The sequence below is a fragment of the Oryctolagus cuniculus genome, chromosome 1 (genome assembly GCF_964237555.1).
Source record: "Oryctolagus cuniculus chromosome 1, mOryCun1.1, whole genome shotgun sequence".
NCBI classification, from domain to species: Eukaryota; Metazoa; Chordata; class Mammalia; order Lagomorpha; family Leporidae; genus Oryctolagus; species Oryctolagus cuniculus.
Window position 1 is genome coordinate 79,493,298 of NC_091432.1, and position 21,085 is coordinate 79,514,382.

General features: G+C 38.0%; 1 protein-coding gene across 5 annotated transcripts in view; it reads right to left on the bottom strand.

Moving 5' to 3' along the window:
* Nucleotides 1-21,085, bottom strand: part of GRM5 (glutamate metabotropic receptor 5) — a 557,251-nt gene that overhangs the window by 19,762 nt on the left and 516,404 nt on the right. For 4 of the 5 annotated variants that reach the window (XR_007909731.2, XM_051820823.2, XM_051820833.2 and 1 more), the window contains one exon: nucleotides 1,746-1,841. The exons of the other annotated variant lie outside the window; for it this stretch is intronic. Coding sequence is in view for 3 of the 4 variants with exons in the window: in XM_051820823.2 (XP_051676783.1) it covers nucleotides 1,746-1,841 (96 nt within the window). In the remaining variant the exon portion in view is untranslated. The remainder of the gene's footprint in view (nucleotides 1-1,745; nucleotides 1,842-21,085) is intronic. 5 annotated transcript variants of the gene reach the window in all.

Below are 21,085 nucleotides of genomic sequence, written 5' to 3' on the forward strand. Positions count from 1 at the left end.
CCATTCCATCTCCTAGGTGAATGAATTATTCTAAAATATCAGTTTATGGTACAGATAAATTGAATAACCTGAAAATTTGTTATACCACAGATTCCAAGGTTTTATTGTTTGTTTATTATCAATGATTTTTGCCTAGTATGTTTGATGGGCAACCAAGTTTGCTACATTTGAAAACTCCAGTTCTGGACCTCAACTCTGAAGTTATTATGGAAAGAGTCCTTAGTGTCTCATTTGACATAGTCACTTTCACTCTGTGCAGCCTACTCTTCTTCTGCTTACCTAATTTTTTTGTATGTGAATTATGTTATTTTCTCATATCTAAGTGGAATGAAACCAGGAACTCTAATAACATTTTATTGTGTTACCCCCACAAAATAATCCACTGAAGCTTATCTTTGAGACACTGATGTCCAAGGATAGCTCTATAAGGAAAGTGCATGTGAGGCTATCAGATAAAAAAAAGTTCCTACATATACCCACACCCTTTCATTGCCAAGTCCTTAGTCTTGGCCAGGGCTACTATACATGTTTCACAATACTGGACACATTTTTACAGATAGCAATGTGAACGTTCTCCGAATAGTAGTGCATGTGGTTGTCCTCGAAAAAAAGTCATTAATTTCTTTGAACACAGAAATGAGTTCATTCCACTGAGGAAACAAAATATTTTGGGGTGAAATTTCAATAGAGTTATCTTCTTTTTAAGCAGCTGAACCTCAAGCTTTACTTTCAGTAAAGACACACACACACACACACACACGTACATACTCATCTTCCTGGACTTTCCCTTTTCTATAATCCAGGGTGATTTGAAAGAATTCCCCTCCCACACTTCTGTACCAAAGACAGATTGTGAAATGCCACAGCAAATTAGAAGTTAGCTCATGATGAGTGACTCTTCAACTCATGGCTCTTCCAGAACTCTGAAGCTATTTAATGATAATAACTATCCTTGTCATTAGAGCCTTTTTCTTGAAACTCTGTCTCATGCAATAAAGCACGTTCATTACATGCAACACAGCTTAGTTGATGTTTATAGTTCCAAATACTCCAGCTCACTGGGTACAACCCAGTTGAGAGTGCATAGTATGGAGGAACATGCACAGCGTAGCGACAGGTAGTATTCATCAACAACACAAAGAAGTCAAGGAGCTGCAAAGCTATGGTAGCTAGAGGAGGATTAGCTTTCCTGATTTCAGGTTGAGAAAAGCCTCTCACCTCTGTAGTCCAGTGGGTTCACTAGCCTTTGCCCTTGGCTGTGAGATGATGTCACATTTAAAGTAGATCACATTGATGCTCAGGTTTGTTCAGGATCAAGTGCTGGAGTATTCCCTCAATTGCAATCCTTCCCTTAGAATCAGTCCTAAGTGTTTGCATTTTTTTTAGTAGGTGATTGGATAGTCCTGGAATGAATTTCCTCCAATCTCTTCCACTTTGCAAACTCCAGAATCATATGACCAATAAGTTAAGGCCGAGGGGAAAATGGACTGTGAGCTGAGGCTTCAGACATGCAAAGCGCACAACCCTAGGAAACAGCAGCAGCTGGGACAGGAGGCTCCCTTTACTTTTATGAGGATGGTATGGGCTTTGCAAATCAAACACACACAGAAAACCAGTTGTGGCCCAGGTAGAACAAATTATATGGAATGCACAGTTGAGTGAGGACTCAGACCAGGGAGCCACCTGTTCCTCTAGCTTGCATACATTTATTTCACACCACCTCAGGCCACTCACAGTTTGCTTACCTGCTCATTGTTGCTCTCCCACCATTCCCCATACTCCCTTTGGGGGTGAAACATTCTATTTCCGACTTGTGCTGGGCCAGTCTCCTGTCTTTGTACCTGGTAAGCATGAACAAGGACAGGAGCAAACAGAAAGACGTGATTGTGTGCTTAACTGCCAGGCTGAGGAAGTGCCGTGACTGCAGAGAGGGTAACCCCATGTCAAAACAGGGGTTCCTGCTTTGCGATGCAAATGGCCGACCTGTGACACTTATCATATGTTTGTGGTGGTAAGTGGATAGCATTGCGGACTTGTCATTTCTTGGTTAAATTACATGTAAACCACCCTTTTACATTGCCTATTAATCTGCAAAGTCATCACGTTTTAGTTAATGATTACAAGAACACAATTCCTACCGTACAAGAAAAAGATGAATATCAATCAATAAGTTAAAATTTATTTAGTGCTTACCATGAGTCAGACACTGTTAGACTCTTACCCAAGTTTAATTTTGGCAGAAGCCCTGTGGCAAAAGCTGTTATTATTTCCATTTTGCTGATGAAGAAGTCAAAGATAGGTTTTGAACACAGAGACTCAAAATTCAGAACCCACCCTTTAGTCATTATAATGTCTTGCCCTCTATTATAAAAAAATAATTATTAACATAACAAATCATCATTGAGTGTCATTATGCTTGAATATTAGGCGCTGGTGATGTCAAAAGAGGTAATAAATGTTCTTTGGATGTGAGAGGTTTCTATAACCATTCAGCTGAAACTTCATGGTCAGTATTGTGTTGCCTGTATTTTAGCAAGGATCTAGGTGTTTCATATAAAACAAGTTATGAGGTTCCCAGCCGCTGTACCCTACAAGTTTAAGAGGTGAGCTTCTTATACTTTAGTGGTGGTTTTCTGAGCCAACAAGCTTTCACAGAAATGATCCATTTCACGCAGTTTAAATTTGTGGCTTAAGTAATGAAGTACTGCGATTCCCATTTGCCAAATGAAGAAACCGAGACTTACTTAACTGACTTCCCCAATGTCATGTATCTAGTACTTTGACAATAACTGTCAGTGGACCTTTCAGGTCTCCAAGACTCTTAAGGAGTTATTACCTCTTTGTTTATAGAACTGGACCCTTAGATGGTGCCACTACACCCACTTCCTAAGTATTTAACAGGAAAATGATAAATAGAGTTATAATTGTAAGACTGGTTTACCCCCATTATATTCATACTATTGGTAGTTGGTTTTCCCTGCTGTGTCAAAAATAATACCACATAGAAAAAAATCAAGATTAATATTGGTCCTGGGGCACAGGCCTTCTTCTTCAATTTTTCCTTTTCTAAAATGTTAAAAGTAGTTAGTATTTGGATGAAAATGACTCACTACATCAAGTCAAATGGGTATAATTTGTTCATTTATTCAGTGGATATGGTTGAGCATCTATTGAAGTCTAGGAGAGGGAATTTGTAGCATATATGGAGAAAAATAAATTGCAGACTGATTCATACAGCTCACAGAATCATGGGAGAAGAAAGAAAAGAAGCATGTGCATAAGTAACTTTAGATGTGGCCTATAAAGAAGACAGAGCAAGAATTTAAAGACTATGTTAAAGGAAGTAAAGCATAGAGCCAAACCTGATGAAGTAGCCCCTATTTTACTAGAGAGAATCTCTTGGAAGGAAACCCTTTGTGAAGTACCAGTCAAGAATGGCATACCTCATTTCAACAAAAGGACTTTGTGCTTCTGTGTGAATTAGATTACAAAACAAAATATTGTTCTACAGCTTACATTAAAAGAATATTAATAGAATAACAAATTACTTATGGTTGTTCAGTTCCTTACAAAGGGATTCTCAATGTGTTTTTGAATATACTCTGTTAAGCTAATTGCCAATTAATAAAAATTTTCATAAATGAGTCAAGATACTCACACTCTTCATACTCTTAAGTATTTCTCTCCCTCTCTGTGTCTCATGCCCACACATATTCTGCCAGGTGACTTTGTTTATGAAATATAAACGTCTTGTCCTAGCAAACTTCAAGAATTTTTTGTATTAGTTTTCATGAAAACACACACACACACACACAAACAAAAAGAAAAAAATGGTAATAAAACTATTCCAGTAAATCAAATAATGACTTAGACATTTTGGAACTTCTAAATAGCTTTCTTATTCAAAACAAAGTGAGTGCACGGGTGTTTGGTGCAGCATTTAAGACACTGCTTAGGACACCTGCATACCATATTTGCATTGCCTGGTTTTGAGTTATAACCCTACCTCTGATTCCAGTTTTGTGCAAATGTGCACTTTTGGAAGGCAGCAGGGGATGGCTTATGTAGTTGGATTTCTGCCATCCATCTGGGAAGTCTGTGTTGAGTTCTAAGCTCCTGGTTTTGACCTTGCCCAGCCCTGGATGTTGTGGGCATTTGGTGAATGAACCAGTGGATGAAAGATCTCTCTCTGTCTCTGTCTCTATTTTTGCCTCTCAGATAAAAGCAAAAAAAAAAAAAAAAAAAAAAAAAAAAAAACACAACAAAACAATTTTAAAACCCCAAAAGATGACAATGGCAGTAATGTAGATTGGGAACTTCATCTTTACTTTCAGAAGGAACTCTTTTTGACTGTCTGTAATTATAGTAACAGCTTTATTTGGTTTACCAGATACTTAGATACACCTCAAATTCATTGATTCATTCACTCATTCCCTATTCCACTCACCAATGATGTGTTGTTCAAAGCTTTAATAAGCTCCATTGCAGACATGCACTCCTTTCCAGTAGAATTTATTTTAGGAATGTGCAACTTTCAATTAAAATTTGTTTAAATTTTTCAGAATTTATCTCAGAGTTTATCTCTTCCTGAGCTCATTTTGCCAGTGAAAGCAGAATTCACAAGTACAGGAAGTGGATGATCTACATTTTGTATCTGCTTTGGGTCCTTCTAGATATACCACAGAGATTTAGTTCATATCATTCAAAATCATTTTTCAAATACTGCATGTGATGGACACTGAAACATGGAGCACATGGATGACTCTAGGCCACTGATAGAAGGGAAGGATGAAATAAGAATGTAAGAAGTTTTATTGCAGAAAAAAGATAAGAAGGGCTTGTCAATGAGTGTCAATGAGATGATATCTAAGATAGATTTTAAAAGATACTGTGAAAAGACAGGCAGAAAAGCAAAAGGGCAAACACTTAGAGAAACTTAACATCAAGGGGAGAAACACTGTTTAATATTTTATATTGTAATACCAAGTATAAAAGGAGAGAAGTTTAAAAGTGGTATGCAAATAGAGTTTTACAAAAGATGATAAGGGCTTTACCTGCAGGTTCTGGAAGCTTGGATAAAACATGGTCAGGGTTGGCATTTACATAAAATGCTATAGATCTGAAGGATCAAACTAGAGATAGAAATAATACACATATGTGTATATGAGACCTGATGAGATACGGATGAAGAGTGCCATTTACAAATTATTTAGTAGAAGATGGCCCAAGTGCTGGGGCCCCTGCACCCACAAAGGAGAACTCAAAGAAGCTCCAGGCTCCTGGCTTTGTATTGGCGCAGCTCTGGCCATTGGGGTCATCTGGGGAGTGAACCAGCAGATAGAAGACCTTTCTCTCTATCTTTGCCTCTGCTTCTCTGTGACTCTTCTCTGTGACTAAATAAACAAATCTTAAAAAAATAAAAACTATTTAGGGTGTGGATGTTAGGCATAGTGGTTAAGTCACTACTTGGAATACCTGCATCCCACACAGAAGTGCCTACTTTGAGTTTTGACTCTTCTGTTTCTGATTCAGCTTTCTGATAATACACATCCTGGTAGGAATAGATGATGACTCAAGTAATTGAGTCTCTGTTACTTACATGGTGCCCTTGATGAATTTATTGGCTCCTGGATTTGGCCTGGACTAGTCCTGACTACTGTGGGCATTACAGGAGTGAGATAGAGGATGGAAAACATCTCTTTGTTTCTGTCTACCTGCCTTTCAAATAAAATAAAAAGTAAAAAATATTTTTTGAAATTAAAAAGCTACTTAGGGAGCAAATTTAACAGGATTACTGGATAATGAATACAAGAGAGACTGCTATCCCAGTTATTTTTTTAGGCTGTACAATTAACGGGGCTCAGCAAATAACAGAAGGAATATATTTTGAGTTAGAAGTAAAAAACTTCAACTTGGAATATTATGTTTGAGGTGCTGGTGGGTCTTCCAACTGAAGATATTCAATAGTACATAGCAATAAGAATACGGAGTCTTGACAACTGTGATTTATTGTATCATTATACAAGTGGTTGCAAACACAGTGAGAAAAGTTGAAAGTGTTCAGAGAGAACAGGTAGACTATATGGTCAATGGCAAGAAGGGGCTTATAGGCATGTTTTTATATATTCAAAAACTTTTATAACACTGTCAATGCAAGTATTTCCTCAAAAGATTTACTGAGCACATAGTACATGTCACACATTGAGTTCAAGGTTCCTGAATCTGTAAATATTCTTCTGAACTCTAAGTTCTGTAACACTGATCTATAGACCAGGACTTAGGCAAGAAAAACCCTTAGAGTAATTTTAATGGATTTCAGCTTGGCTTGTTTTTTATAAGATTTAGTTGTCTTCTCTGAAGATTCTCTTATTCTTTTCCACTTCCTTTTCCCCAAAAGCAGTAGCTCCTCTTTTCCTGCTTCAATACAAGCCCACACTCATCTAGTGAATCTCAAAGATGTAGAGTAAGAATCACTCATGACTGGATGGTTACTGTAAGTTCTCCATAATGACTTGGAATGAAAATGTCCTTTCTTCACTTCAATTTTTCTTCCTTAGCAAGGTCTAACTAAAATCGGATTCCTGAAATTTCTCTATTGGTTAGCTATCTGGAATAGGTAAATGAGCCCACAATGAGAAGACAGACTAGAATAAAATGAAGACATTTGAAGAAGTATCGCATATGTTAGATGAAATAGCATGCATTAGGGGAATAATGGCTGGAAGCAAGGGAGGAAAAACAGCATTTGAGACTGGAAATAAATATTCATTATGTGAGACAGATTGAGGTTAAGATTGAATAAATGGGGGCCAGCATTGTGGCATGGCAGGTAAGGCCACTGTCTGCAATGCCAGCATCCTATTCATCCAGTTCAAGTCCCAGGTTCTCCACTTCTGATCCAGCTCCCTGCTAATGTTACTGGGAAAGCAGCAGAGGATGGGCCAAGTCTTTGGGTCCCCACACCCATGTAGGAGACCATGAAGAAGCTCCTGGCTCCTGACATCAGCATGGCTTATCTCTGAACATTGTGGCCATTTGGGGAGTGAGCCAGTGCATGGAAGACCTCTCTCTCTCTCTCTCTCTCTGTACCTCTGCCTTTCAAATAAACTAATAAATCTTTTAAAAAAATTGAAGAGCAGTAGAATGGTCAAAATTCATGAGAATTTCATCATTAGAATGCAGAAAACAAAAAAGAAGCTATAGTAATCACTTGTCTTTGACATGAACACTAATGACACATATAATGATAACAGAGCTTGTGATGGACAGAAATTTTTACCTGGAAGTTGTCAGTAAACAGTAGTCATAAAAAAAAGTTAAAACGGAGAAGGGTAACCAGATGGCATGAATCTTAATGGATTCCCATGTGTGAAGATACAGAATACATCTGGAAGCAGCATTGAGAGACCTGTGAAACATCTGAAGGAATAAGTAACCTTACTTGAAAGGCCTACAGGGATTTCCTTAAGAGGGGGTCAGAATCCAGTTTGAAAATATCCAGTAAATGGAGTGCTTAATGAAGTTGAAGACAAATGTGGGTTTATCGTCCAATACAGACTATGGAGAGGCCCTGTAAGTGGTTTGGACATGAAAGATTCAATGGATAAAATAAATAACAGGGGGCCAGCGCTGTGGCGTAGTGGATAAAGCTGCCGCCTGCAGTGCCGGCATCCTGTATGGGTGTCAGTTCTAGTCCCTGCTGCTCCACTTCCTATCCAGCTCTCTGTTATGGCCTGGGATAGCAGTAGAAGATGGCTCAAGCCCTTGGGCCCCTGCACCTGCTTGGTAGACCCAGAAGAAGCTCCTGGCTCCTGGCTTCGGATTGGCATAGCTGCAGCTGTTGTGGCCAATTGAGGAGTAAATCAGCGGATGGAAGACTTCTCTCTCTCTCTGCCTCTCCGTATCTCTCTGTGTAACTCTGACTTTCAAGTAAAATAAATAAATCTTTAAAAAAAATAATAGGATGTGTAAGTGGATTTCCCAGCATGATAGTATGTCTGAGATGCTGGGAAGATTTCATGACAGTTCTTCTCCCACCTCACCTGATGCAAAGAAGCAAAGCTTTTGCAACTTGTGTGAGTAAGGAGGCACTGTGCTATTGTGTGCAGCACAGACACATATTTAGAGGGATGTCTTTTTATAGCTACTGTAGACTGAGAACATACTTGGCTAAAGATGAATGGGTGAAATAAAGTAGAAGGATCCTAGGAATCCCAATGGTGGAGGGAAAAAAGGGACAGCAAATGAAAAAAGCTAAAGATACCAGAGGCACATCGCCCTTACTTCACAACTTTGTCAAGGGCTTATGCTGATCGGGTTTTGTTCTTTCCATTTAATAAAATTGTCCTGGGAATATTTTTCTTCCATAAACTTCTCTCTCACTTTGACTCTTACCATGTGAAATGATTTAGACCACTTGACAAAGGGTGATAAAGACAGTAGAGGGGGTGAAATTTCAGTTTTCTGAAAGTGTAAGTAGAAATATGAGATAACCAATTTTACCATGATGGGGATCTGAATAAGTTTGTGTTCTCCCCAAATGCCTATGCTGAAATCCTCACCTTCAGGATGATGGTGTTGGGAGGTGAGGCCACTAGGGCAGATCTCTCAGGAATGGGGTTTTTCAAAAAGAGACCTCAGAGAAAACTCTCACTCATTCACCAGGTGAGCATGAGATAACACCTATGAAGCAGAATGTGGGCCCTCACCAGGCACAGATACACTGGCCTCCAAAACTATGAGAAATAAGTGTTTGGTGTTTATAAGTCACTTAGGTTCTATTATTATTGCTAAAGCAACCTGAGCAGATAGGGACAGGAAGCAAGTGTATACAGTAGGAGGGAAATGATTGGCAAGCAATGAGATGCTAAAGCCAAGGTCACATAGAAAATATTCATTTCCTGTAGAATCATCCTAATTTTGGGTCTTGGCAGTCATAAAGTACAGAGAAAAATGGTGGTACAATATATAATTGAATAGCATTTATAACATCAGAGAAGAGCTTCTCCTATAACATTTAATTCTCCCCATAAACTCAGAAATGTAATTGTTATCTGCATCCTTTAGATAAGAAACTTGTGGTTCCCAAAACTTCACAATCTGGCCAAGATTCCATAGTGAGCATGTCATAGAAGTGGGACTGGATCCAGGTGTTCTACCTCCAAATCTCATGCTCTTTGTTAACGTTTTACTATTTTCTTCATTTTACAATGAAAAAATTCCCCATACTTGAAGAGTCTGATAGCACATTTGAGAGGTCAAAATGTTATTCATGAAGGTTGTAGTATATACTTAAGGAGCTAGACATTGAGCACAATAGAAACATTTTTTTTTAAAGGTAAAATTTTACTACAAATGACCAATTGGAATAAATCACCCTCTGGGCCTGTTCTAACATGCGAACAAATTGCCACTATTTTGGCTGGAGTTTACCTATAGAGGAATACAGCAAAAATCTGAAGGCATTGTTGAGAAGAGGTGACAATGTGTCAATGTGAGTGACATACAGTGTGTTATGAAAAGACAGACAGGGATGGGATAGTGGAAAATTTAAGCAACCCCAAAGAGTTGCCAAAACAGCTGAAGGAAATCCAAACCAACCTTTCAAGTCAAAGCAATTGGAGGAAAATTCTAGATGATTGCAGATAAAAGTCATTATGGATCTTCCAAACTTAAGTATTTTACTATTAGAAAGTGATACTGCAAAGTAATTTCCTACTTCAATCTCATCTCTCAATCTATTATGTTTCTATCAATAAATAAATATATTGGAATAGTTTACCAAGTACTCTGGCAGATCTTGTGCTCTTCAGAGAAGATACTTTTGCCCAGACTTGAAATGTTAATTTAATTTATTCAAAGAGTTCAGATTAAAAGTTAAGCATGATAAATTATCCCATAAAATAATGTCATAAATGAGCATAAGTTGCAAAAGTATTTATGAAACTGCCAGAGAACATATTACACTGTGCTCTATAAAAAGGAGGGGGGAGGGTAGAAGTTGGCTGGTGGAAAACAACGCAAATATGCACTTAAGATGTAAAGAATCAGCTCTATTAACCCAGTAATTCTATTCATAGGAATTTATTCTAAGGCAGTAATTCAACAGAAGTGCAAAAGTTTTTTTCCCCCACAAAGATATTTTCCTTCAGTGTTACAGAAAACAGCAAAAAACAAACAAAACAAGAACAAACAAACCACTAGAGAATAGTTTAGTAAATTACAGCATAGCAATATTATGGAAATGTGTGAAATGTTGTATTGAGTAAAGCCTTTCATTTAGCTTTCAGAGAATTCCCAAAGGATGCATTTTAATCTCACTTATGATAAAAACTTGTTTTCAGATATGAATCATCTTAAGTCATTGCCTTCTCATTGTGTACTTTCCTTCAGAGTTGCTGTTTGTCTCACAATCAATAAAAACCCAGGAAGACAGAGATTTAAAAACCCATCCTAAGGTGCTTTACAAACTTGCACAACATCCTCAACAGGGAAGACTTTTCATGGGAGGAACAAGAGTTGACTAGAGGGAGATTTTTCATAGGAGAACAGGATCAGCCTGAAGGATCATTTCAGCAAAGCATCAATTAAATATTGTTGGATTCTAGCTTAGGACTGTGAAATTTTCCGACAAATAGCTTATTTTTCTAAAGGCACATGAGTAGTTTTCCAACAGTGATTTTTTCCTTATATTTTTGCATATGAACAATTAGAAAAGCTTTGGAGGGAGATGAACCTGGATAATAACCACTGCAAGAGTAAGAAAGTATCGGACACCATTCTAGGCACCTGAATCGACAATGTAATCATTGAATAACCTTATTAACTAGGTACTATCTCTGTTTTTACAAATGAGAGAGAAGTACGACACAGGGAAGGAGATTCAGTTATTCGCCCAAGGTCACCTGACTGATCAACTATGCTGCATATTGTTTCTCACTCAAATACTGGCTACAGATGTTACCTGTGACATTTATTGGGTATAGTTCTGTCTTTAAATGGCCCAAGGGACATAAGCAACTGTGCTGTATTTATAACCTTTTCATTTTTCTTGTGATATCTTCAGCTTGGGCCTGGACTCAGCTCTCGAATGACCACTTTTTATCCTATTGCATATGAAACCCAATCCCTCATTGGTACTAACCTTACTTATAATATGCACTAACAACTAGATTTTCTGTCTGGGGACTGAGCTCAAACTTCAGAAATTCCCTGTGGATGCAGACTTGCTCTGAAGTTGATGGAGAATGAGCTCCTTACCCATAGCTGCTCCTTGGAAGGTCCTGCTCCTTTATTTATATACATATTTGTGATCTTTTAAAAATAGGGCACCTGGAATTTTATGAACTTTACATCTTATAAAAGCTGATATATAATGGAATATTTTTCAACCATAAAGGAGGTTAGAATTCTGTCATTTCTGCTTACATGGATGAACATGAAGGATATGTTAAGTGAAATAAACCAGCACAGAAAGACAAATACTGAAAGATCTCATTCGTATGCAGAATATAAAAAGTTGATGTCATAGAAGTAGAGAGTACAATATCGGTTACCAGGAACTGGGGGTGGAAAAGGATGGAGGAAGGAATGGAGAGAAGATGGTTAACAGGTATAGCTGGACAGGAGTAACCTCTAACATATTGTAGGACAGGAGGAAAACTATGGTTGACAACAATTAACTGCATATTTCAAAACAACTGATAGAGAGGATTTTGAATGCTCTCAAAGAGATGATAAACATGTGAGGTGATGAATATGTCAGTTACCCTGATAATTGCAAGTTGTACATAAATATTGAAATATCATAATGCATCCCATAAATTCAAACAATTTAAGCAAACCTGAATTTCTCACTTCTTGTCAGAGTTAGCCTCTCACCCCAACAGGGAATCATAAACTAGTTGTGTGATATTAATAGAGTTGTTCGTACCTTCTGAGTGACAGTTTCCCAGCTGCAAAATGGAAATGTTGGGGATCAGGTGATATAATTCATTCAAAATGTGTCATTTTAATAAGTGCCTAACAATGTTTCTTCCAGACCTCTCATCTATTTTCTTCACTTAGAACTTCTGTAACAGCAGGATTTCCACGGCAGTTCTGAAACAAAATATTTTGTCTTGTTTTCTCCACACGTCCCCTAATACTTTAGAAACCATGAATCTTCATATGGTGTGATATGACTGTTATAATCTCCATTTAATCTTGCAGGTTAGTGAATGAGTGATTTTAACTTCCATTTAGACATAACTCACATAATCTGTTTGCTTGCATGTATTCTAATGTAGGCTGCTGTTATTCACACTGGACTTGAAAAAGAAACGAGGACAGATGATGTTCTTTTGTTTAATTTATCTCAGCCCATTTTTCGTATTAAGCTTCAGTGGAGACAAATTATCTCATTTTCATAACATTTATACAAATTATGATTAGATGTCAGTTTGTTTACTTGTTTATTAATCTGTTTTTCCCAATAAACTGTAAACTTCACAGGGACAAGGCATATATGATTTTCTAACAAGTACCTACTTAGGGCTCGGTATATAGCAGCAGGTCAACAAATGCTTTTATTGTGCAAACACAGCTGTGAAAATGATATAAGCAAGATGATTTATCAACTGTGAACATGGCGCAAACAGGACAGCCAATCAGAGGTGAGGCGGTGCTACTTATCCAAACCAACTCCATCTAATTTGGCCTTCCCTTTCTTGTACACACAGTTCATGCACCAGCAGTTCTCATTCATCTATCAAAGCTGTTCAGTTGGCCACCTCCTTTCTTTTTCTGGTTCTCATCCTTCACTTAGTCGCCTCTTAAATCTCTCCTGACCTATTTACACAGGTAAAAGCTGGCCTTGTGTTTCACTCCCCTTGGTTCCCATCTATCTCTGGTTTTAATATTACTTGATTTTGACAGGAGCAGGGAGGTGAAAAAGGGGCAGTAAGGAGAGATTGTCATGTTCTTGGGCTCTATATGTATATGAGGCATGAGCAGTGAGGGAGGTGAGGCATGCTTAGAGGGACAGTTGGAGTTAAAAAGCATGGACATATCTCCACAGTGGGTGAAGCAGTCCTGAATCCTGCAAGTTGTGCTCTTACATGAGCTTCAGAAGAATCATCTGTCTCCACTCCACAGTGCACACGTCTATGACTTGGAGCTGCCTTCCCATTGCCATCTATTCTTCACAATGTTTTAAGTGTATCATTTCAGTACAAGGAACTATATTTCCACTGGTTTCAGTATGCTTTAGATTCATTCTAATCTCACATAATCACAGCAGTTGGATTTACTAATTTTGCCATTTCTAAGCAACTTCCTACATTTCTTTTTTTTTTAAGATTTTTTTATTTGAGAGGTAGAGTTACAGAGAGAGAGAGGGAGAGACAGAGAGAGAGGTCTTCGATCCACTGGTTCACCCCGCAAATGGCTGCAATGGCCAGAGCTGGGTTGATCTGAAACCAGGAGCCAGGAATTTCTTCTGGGTCTCCCATATGAGTGCAAGGGCCCAAACACTTGGCCCATCTTCAGTGCTTTTCCAGGTCATATCAGAAAGCTGCATCAGAAGAGGAGCAGCCAGGACATGAACCAGTGCCCATGTGGGATGCTCGCACTGCAGGCGGAGGCCTAGACCACCATGCCACAACGCTGGCCCCAACATTCCTCATTTCTAAACATCCATTGCAATAAATGAAAGTGAGTTTGTTTTATTTTCATATTTGAAAATACCCTGAGAAAAAGTTACTGCTGTTTCTGAAGAACTTAGTATGTACCAAGCAGAGGCAACAAAGATTTGTTTGGTGATCTAGAAATACAAGGGTTTACTGTGGCAGAGTGTCATAAGCTAATATGCAGTTATATAGAATCACACACATATACATATATATCCACACACATTTTTATAAACACACAATCATATACATATCCCTAATCATCATATATAAGTGTGTACATATAAATACATAATAGTTCTTCCAAAAGTCTTAAACACATTGGGCTTTATGTAGCTTGAGATGGGCAACCTATTGTGATAAATGACTGTACTGGCTTTGAAGTTAATTAACATGGGTTTGGTTCACAGCAATACCACTTACTAGCTGCATGATTTTGAATAACATATAGTGTTTCTTAAATCTCCCTTTTGATCATTGGGAGCAATACTACTTAACTCAAAAGATTGATGTCTTACTTAGATTTTAGCATTTGATTTCACAAAGACACTATGATGTAGGCACATTAACATCCCTATTTTGCAGACAAAGAAACTGAAGCAAAGAGTGGTTAGGTAACTTGCTCAAAGCCACAAAGTTAGATGGGGCAAAACCAGAACACATATTGTGTATGTTGAACTCTAAAGTATGTATACTTTAGATAACCAGATCAAAGAAAATAACCAAAATTACCAAAGAGATGAGTAACAGGGAAAGAAAATTTAAAAATCAAGGCAAAGCCAAAGAAGAAGGATGGGAAGGAGGAAGAGCAAGTGCATAGGCAGACTCTCTGCTAGTTTTTAATATATAAACTTGGATATCTCCTGAATCCTGCATGGAGGTATTGATATTATTTAAGAGAACAGTAGTTCACATAGCTGATAAGTTTGATTGTAGAATTCAAATTGAGGTCCATTTGATGGTCAATAACACACACTGTGCATCTTTTAGATAGCTGGCCTAATGGTTGGTTGTGTAGTTGACATCCAGATAATTTATTTCATAGCCTTTGAACTCAAGGAACTTCAAGTCTAATTGAGATGATATACACAGCAGCCACTGACCAACAATTCTGGAACACTGAATTTGTGGTAAAGATAACAACACCTACATGAGGCTAGGATGTAAAGATCAAACTCCTAGAGCTATGATGGAAAATGTCATGGAGGAACCTGAACACACTCTGGCCTGAGAAGCAGAAGCTTGGCGCACGGTACACAGCTGCTATTTGTTAAATGCGTAAGAGATAAGAAGTTACTTAAGTAAGAAGATAGGATGGCCTTTTCACTTTGTTACCTTTCTTCCTCACACAGGGCCTAGCAGAAATGAAGGTCTTAGATTCCTCCTTCATACCTAGAAAGAAAGTGAGATAGTGTAAACACAAACTGCAGTGAGTTCACTGCCTGAATTGTGACACATTCACCACAAATAAGATACTGTGACCAGGCCGGTGCTGTGGTGTAGTGGGTAAAGCTGCCGCCTGCAGTGCCGACATCCCATATGGATGCCAGTTGGAGTCCTGGCTGCTCCACTTCCAATCCAGCTCTCTGCTATGGGCTGGGAAACCAGTATAAGATGGCTCAAGGACTTGGGCCCCTAGACCCACGTGGGAGACACAGAAGAAGCTCCTAACTCCTGGCTTCAGATTGGCAGGTTGTCCATTGCAGCCTACTGGGTAGTGAACCAGTGGATGGAAGACCTCTCTCTCTCTCTCTTTCTGTCTTTCCTTATTTCTCTGTGTAACTCTGACTTTAAAATAAATATATTAAAAAAATACTGTGAACTTCTCAAGTCAGTGATCACATATGTACCCAATGTCCTCGATAATGACTAGATCCTGATAGGCCTCCATATATAGCTGCTGAATTACAGATTAGAAGAATGAGAAAGAAGAGTGGATTATGTCAGGGGAGAGTTGAGAAATCAAAGAGGAGAAAAAAAGCACCAGTACAGGATCATGGCATCATGTTACACTTTCTTTGAAGCCTCTCCTCAATTCTTTTTTGTTTGTTTGTTTGTTTCCTTGGTGTACCTGCAGTGTCCCTTATAAAAATGTTAAGTACTCACAACTCTTTACTGACATTATTTGTTTACATCTGTGGCTCTACTACAAGGAGAAGAGTAATTTGAAGAAAGGGTGATGTTTTAATCATTTTACATCTCTAGTCCCTCCAAAATATCTTGTAGCCCATAGCAGATAACATGATAGCTAATAGGTCCTCAGTAACTCATATCTATTTCTTATTACTTCTTAGGTAATGACATTCATTGAAGAGAGAACCTTGCTTTCTGTGATTGACTTCTACACAACTCTTCTTTTTTAGTCCACTTGTTTTAATGTCTAGGATATAACATGTCTTTCTACATTGTGTTACTAACCTCCTTCAATTCCCTAAGTTTATCTTCTATGTCAGACTCCAGAAATGTGTGTGTTGCCCCCATGCGTCTCCTTTAGAGAAACGCTCCTTTATCCTCTGCTTTGGTATTTGAACCCCATCCTGTGAGGCTATGCTGCCCTCTAGGGGGAGTGCTTGGTCATCACACACTTCTCAGGACCCAGGCGGGTCTGCATTTAGCAGACCAGTCCTGGTGAAGTCTCAGCTCAAGGCTCATGGCAGTGCTGCTGAGCCCCAGTGCTCCTCCTTTGTCTGTTCCTATAGTGCTCAGTTTAGCACTTGTGGCTATGTAGCATAGTTGGAACATAAAACCTGGACATGAGCAAGCAAGTAGGCAGTCAAGAATTGAAACTCATCACAGGTAGAGACTTGAAGGAAGCTACTATGGGCTTGCAGTGCTCTTGGTACTGAGGATCGTTTGGTGTAAGGGAACCACCTGCATGTTGGCAGTTTTCACATCACATTAACATTCATGCAATGGAACCCACTAACCAACTAAAGAGAGTGTTCTACCTGAGTAATGAACATTGGTTTCCATCTTTGCTGAGGCATTTAGGAGACAAGGAGATGGGGCTTGAAATAGTTTTTTGCTAAATCCCCAGCTTACATTTGTTTGCCTAGCCAATGATGACTAAACTCTAATTTGATTTCTCTATTAAAGGAACTATTGGCCACTCTTTCATATTATTTTAAATATTTTTTTCAACAAAAATTTTTTAGCTGACACAAGTTGTACATACTTTTAGGATACCATGCAATGTATTGATACATAATGTGATACATAAATCAGGGTAAATGTATCTATCTCCTTAAACATTTATCATATTTTTCATGATAAAACATTCAAAATCTTTTTAAAAAAATGTGCAGCACATTATAATCCTCTATAGCTATCCTACTGTGCGCTGTTTCATTTCTGAAACATTCTTTATCTCTTTCATGGTATCACTGATGTCTGGGTCTCAGGAGACTCATGTGATAATAATACTCAACAATTCCCTTAGCTCAGACTTTCCTTTGTTGATCTACTCTCTGTTATGTTCTTGATTCTTCTAAACTACACTTCAAAAACCAAACTATTCTAGCATTGAGGACAGCTTTCCTAGCTGGTTCTTGGATTTGTCCACTTAGATGTATTTTAGAAATCTTAAATTTAACAATACCAAAAAAGCATATTTTTTTCCAACATGTACGGTTTTACCTTACTACTCTGAATCCGGATTGATTTCTCAGTCTTATCATCATCAAATGTGCATGGCTCCCTCTACTCCACTCTTTACATGGGCACCTCAAAAAGTTCATGGAAAATGTAACTAAAAATAAATTCATTTTGGAGCAAAGCAGTTTTGATGCCCACCCCTAGTTTTTTCAAGATGTATATTTTCCATGAACTTTGTAAAGACATCTTATGATATAGTCTGCTCTCCTCTTCAGTGAGGTCATAGGGTATAATTAATTCCTGATTTTACCTTTTAAATTTGTCTTCCCAAAGGTCAAATTCCACAGCTCCACGTGTTCCCACTTACACAGATGACAAGCCTAGGACACACAATTTTTTTTCTCTCCTTTGTATACAACATCCAATCAATCATTAAGTCCCAGCATGTACCTTCTACATGAAATCATTGTAATTTCTCCCTGCCCAGTCAGAGTGGACAACTAATCTACACCTGCCCTCCTTTTTATCTCTTCACTATCCCTGCTAATAATTGAGATGAGAAGGATCTCTTTATCTTTTCAATCTTATCATGTACTTCATCACTCAAACCTTCTTAGACTTCTTATCTTTTTCATTCCATAATACAGAATCTGTACCTCATCTGTTTGATCCACAAATACTAGCCAACATTTGTATCTTGCCAACCACCTTTGACATTTTACTCATCCTCCTAAAGTGAAAACCTCATCCTGGCTCCTACCTCAAGATCACTTGAATTGCCTGGAATACTTACTTTCTATAGCCCAGATTTCTTTGTATCTTATTTTTTCACTTCACTGTTCTCTCTTTTCAATTCATTCAGAGAGACTCTTCATGATAACATTACTTAAATGTCTAAAATTATTTAAAACTGCTCACAATCCACCTCATCTAATACCCCATTTTGCTTCATTTTTCTTTATGGCAATTGATATTATGTGTGTTTTTTACATTTTATTGTCATTCTCACTGCTGTAGTTGAAGTGTTGTGATGGGTAAGATTTTGCTTTGTTAATCACTTTGTCCTCAATGTTTAGAACAATCTCTGTCATATAGTACATTCTCAATGACTAATCACTTGGTGAACTGGCGTACAAAGTCATGGTAATGAAATATAGTTCAAGTTCTCCAAAACTGTTCTCTGTTACAATGATTTTTGCTTTATATTTAATTGGAACACACACACACACACACACACACGGTCTATCTCTATATACAGCGATTTGGATAATTTGGGTCAATGGAGCTTTCTTCTTTTAGGCAGATGCTCCTGTAAAAGTTTTGAGGCATACAGAACTGAGAGAATGCTTTGATATGTACTACAGAGAATTCAGAAGGGGAATTTCAAATGTATAAAGAAATGCTACGTGTTTGCAAAAATATACATGTTTATCTGATTGGATACTGTGCAGTGTATTTATGTTTAGAAACAACACAAGGTACCCCACAAATATGTTCAATTTTTATGTGTCAGTTAAAAATAAAGTTAAAAAAGTAAAGACATGGTAAGGACATCATCCACATAATAATTTGAACACTGTCATATATGTGTGTATATGTATTCATTATATGTATTAAAAGGATGGGCAAATGACTGAGAAAAGGATAGAATGCAGTTTAGCAAAAAAAAAAAAAAAAACCTAGAGCAAAAGATATTCTTATCTTCCCCTTTTTCCTTCCATTTTTGCTAAAGGAATGAGAATGAAAGAAGAGAAAGAGAATTCACAGAACTATGACTGAGACATGGTTTTTGCTCACATGAAATGCTATTTCCTGAAAGAGTTATGAATTACAGGCCCAATAAATGGAACAGCTAGGCCACTTCCAAGCAGGGCTTATGCTAATAACGAGAACATTTCTTGAAATGGAATTTTTAAAAATCTACTTAGTATACCTCACCACCAAGAGAATTTATATCAATTAATAAAAGTACCTTAATCAAATTCAAGTAGTTACAAACGAGACTACTAAAATCACATGCAAATTAAAATCACTGTAATCACAGCATTCAAGTATATTAATTCATTAAACAAAGAAAATGGTTTAGATGCAATTCATCAAAATCATCAGACATAGTCTTATAGCTTCACAAATGTGCTTCAATTATTGTAGAGTCAAACCATTTGATTAATCACTTAAAAACATTTCTCTACCCAAAATAAAGCACCTTAAGTACATTATTCATAAAACAATAAACCACCAAATATAAACCTGTTAGTGTTTACTTTCCATTTGTCCAGTGATTTATATAAATATATTTAAATACTATATTACCAGGCAGTGGTAAATGAGACTTGAAAAGTTGATTTATTCTCTTGGAAGTAACTACTATTCAGTGCTGATCCCCATTAAGAGAGATGCTATGGCTTCACCAGAGACTAGATAAGTGAATCTTTGCTGTCCCTCAACCTATATTTATCAGAAAACTTGCTAAAAACAGGCACTGTTTTAGTCGCTGTTGGTGGAGAGATAGAAGAAAATGTCTAAAAGAAACTACAGCCTAACAGGGAGACAAAATACACAAAACAAATACACACACAAAAATTCAACATGAGATCTAGTAGAGGATATCCAAGAAATCCATGGAAATACAGCTTATAAAAGAATGATAGAGGGATTGAATTAAGATGACAAAATAAGGAGGGAGCTTACTGCTCTAGTCTAGAAGATAGTTTTAAAAAAAGTGGAGAGTACAGTCTCAGGGAAGAGTTAGAGAAAAAACAGCAGAGGAAACTCCACATAAATTAGAGGGACACTCTGGAACTACATGGAAGGTGTGGACAGGTATAATTCTGGACCCCAGCAGCTGAGAATTTGGCCTATTCCTGAAGTGAGGTGAGATCAGTCTGCAGCAGCTCAAGCCATTGGTGATAAAGCTGCAGGAACAGCCTGGAGTAGGCCTGGCTTGGAGTCCTTTGGAGGACAGTGTACCTTCCAAATTAGAGGAGAAAAATAAGGGAGGGGGCTCCTTTCTCTATCCTCTATCACCCTGAAACCAGCATCCTATAGCAAGCCAATAGAGGGCAGGAGCCATTTTGAACATACATAACAGCTTATTTCTCCATGCCCAGCAGCCAGCCCAGTGGAGATACCTAAGTCTGGAGGAGAGAACTGACAGGGGGCTGGGTACTCTTGACTGTGGGAGGCTTGTGTGCTGGACTGTGAAAATACTGTGGCTGTGTGGGAGGGTCAGGATGTGGCTGGGACTTTGAGAAGTTGCTGAGGGAAGCTCCACCTGCTCTGGGCTCCCTGAATCCCTGGTGAGGGCTGCACAGATCTTTTGTGTGATTCTTATGTCAGTGAAGATGAGTGTTATACCTACTGGGGCTAGCTCTGAGGCACTGTTCTCTGAGGAGAAGTGAGCTGAGACTATGCCAACAGAGCTGAACAAACCTCCCCTCTGATAAAAAAAAAAAAAAAAAAAAAAAAAAAAAAAAAAAAAAAGAAGAGATTTTCCATGCTCAAACTGGGTGTCACCCTGGACACTCCCATCACCGGAGCACTGCACAGAGCTCCCTGGCCACACCTACTGCACACCTCTAGGTATTCACCGAAAAAGTAGACACTCCACTAATCCACAGAAGGATAGTCCAAAGATTAAAGCCATCACAGGGGAAAAAAAAGAAGAAACTAATGAGTATCTAGACAAATGCTGAAAAATGAACACAGCAATTCAAGAAACAAGAATAAGGAAGGTAACATGACACCCCCAAAAGAACACAACACTGCAATACTAGAATGTAAAGATGAAGAGACTGAAAAATGCCAGAAACGCAATTCAAAAA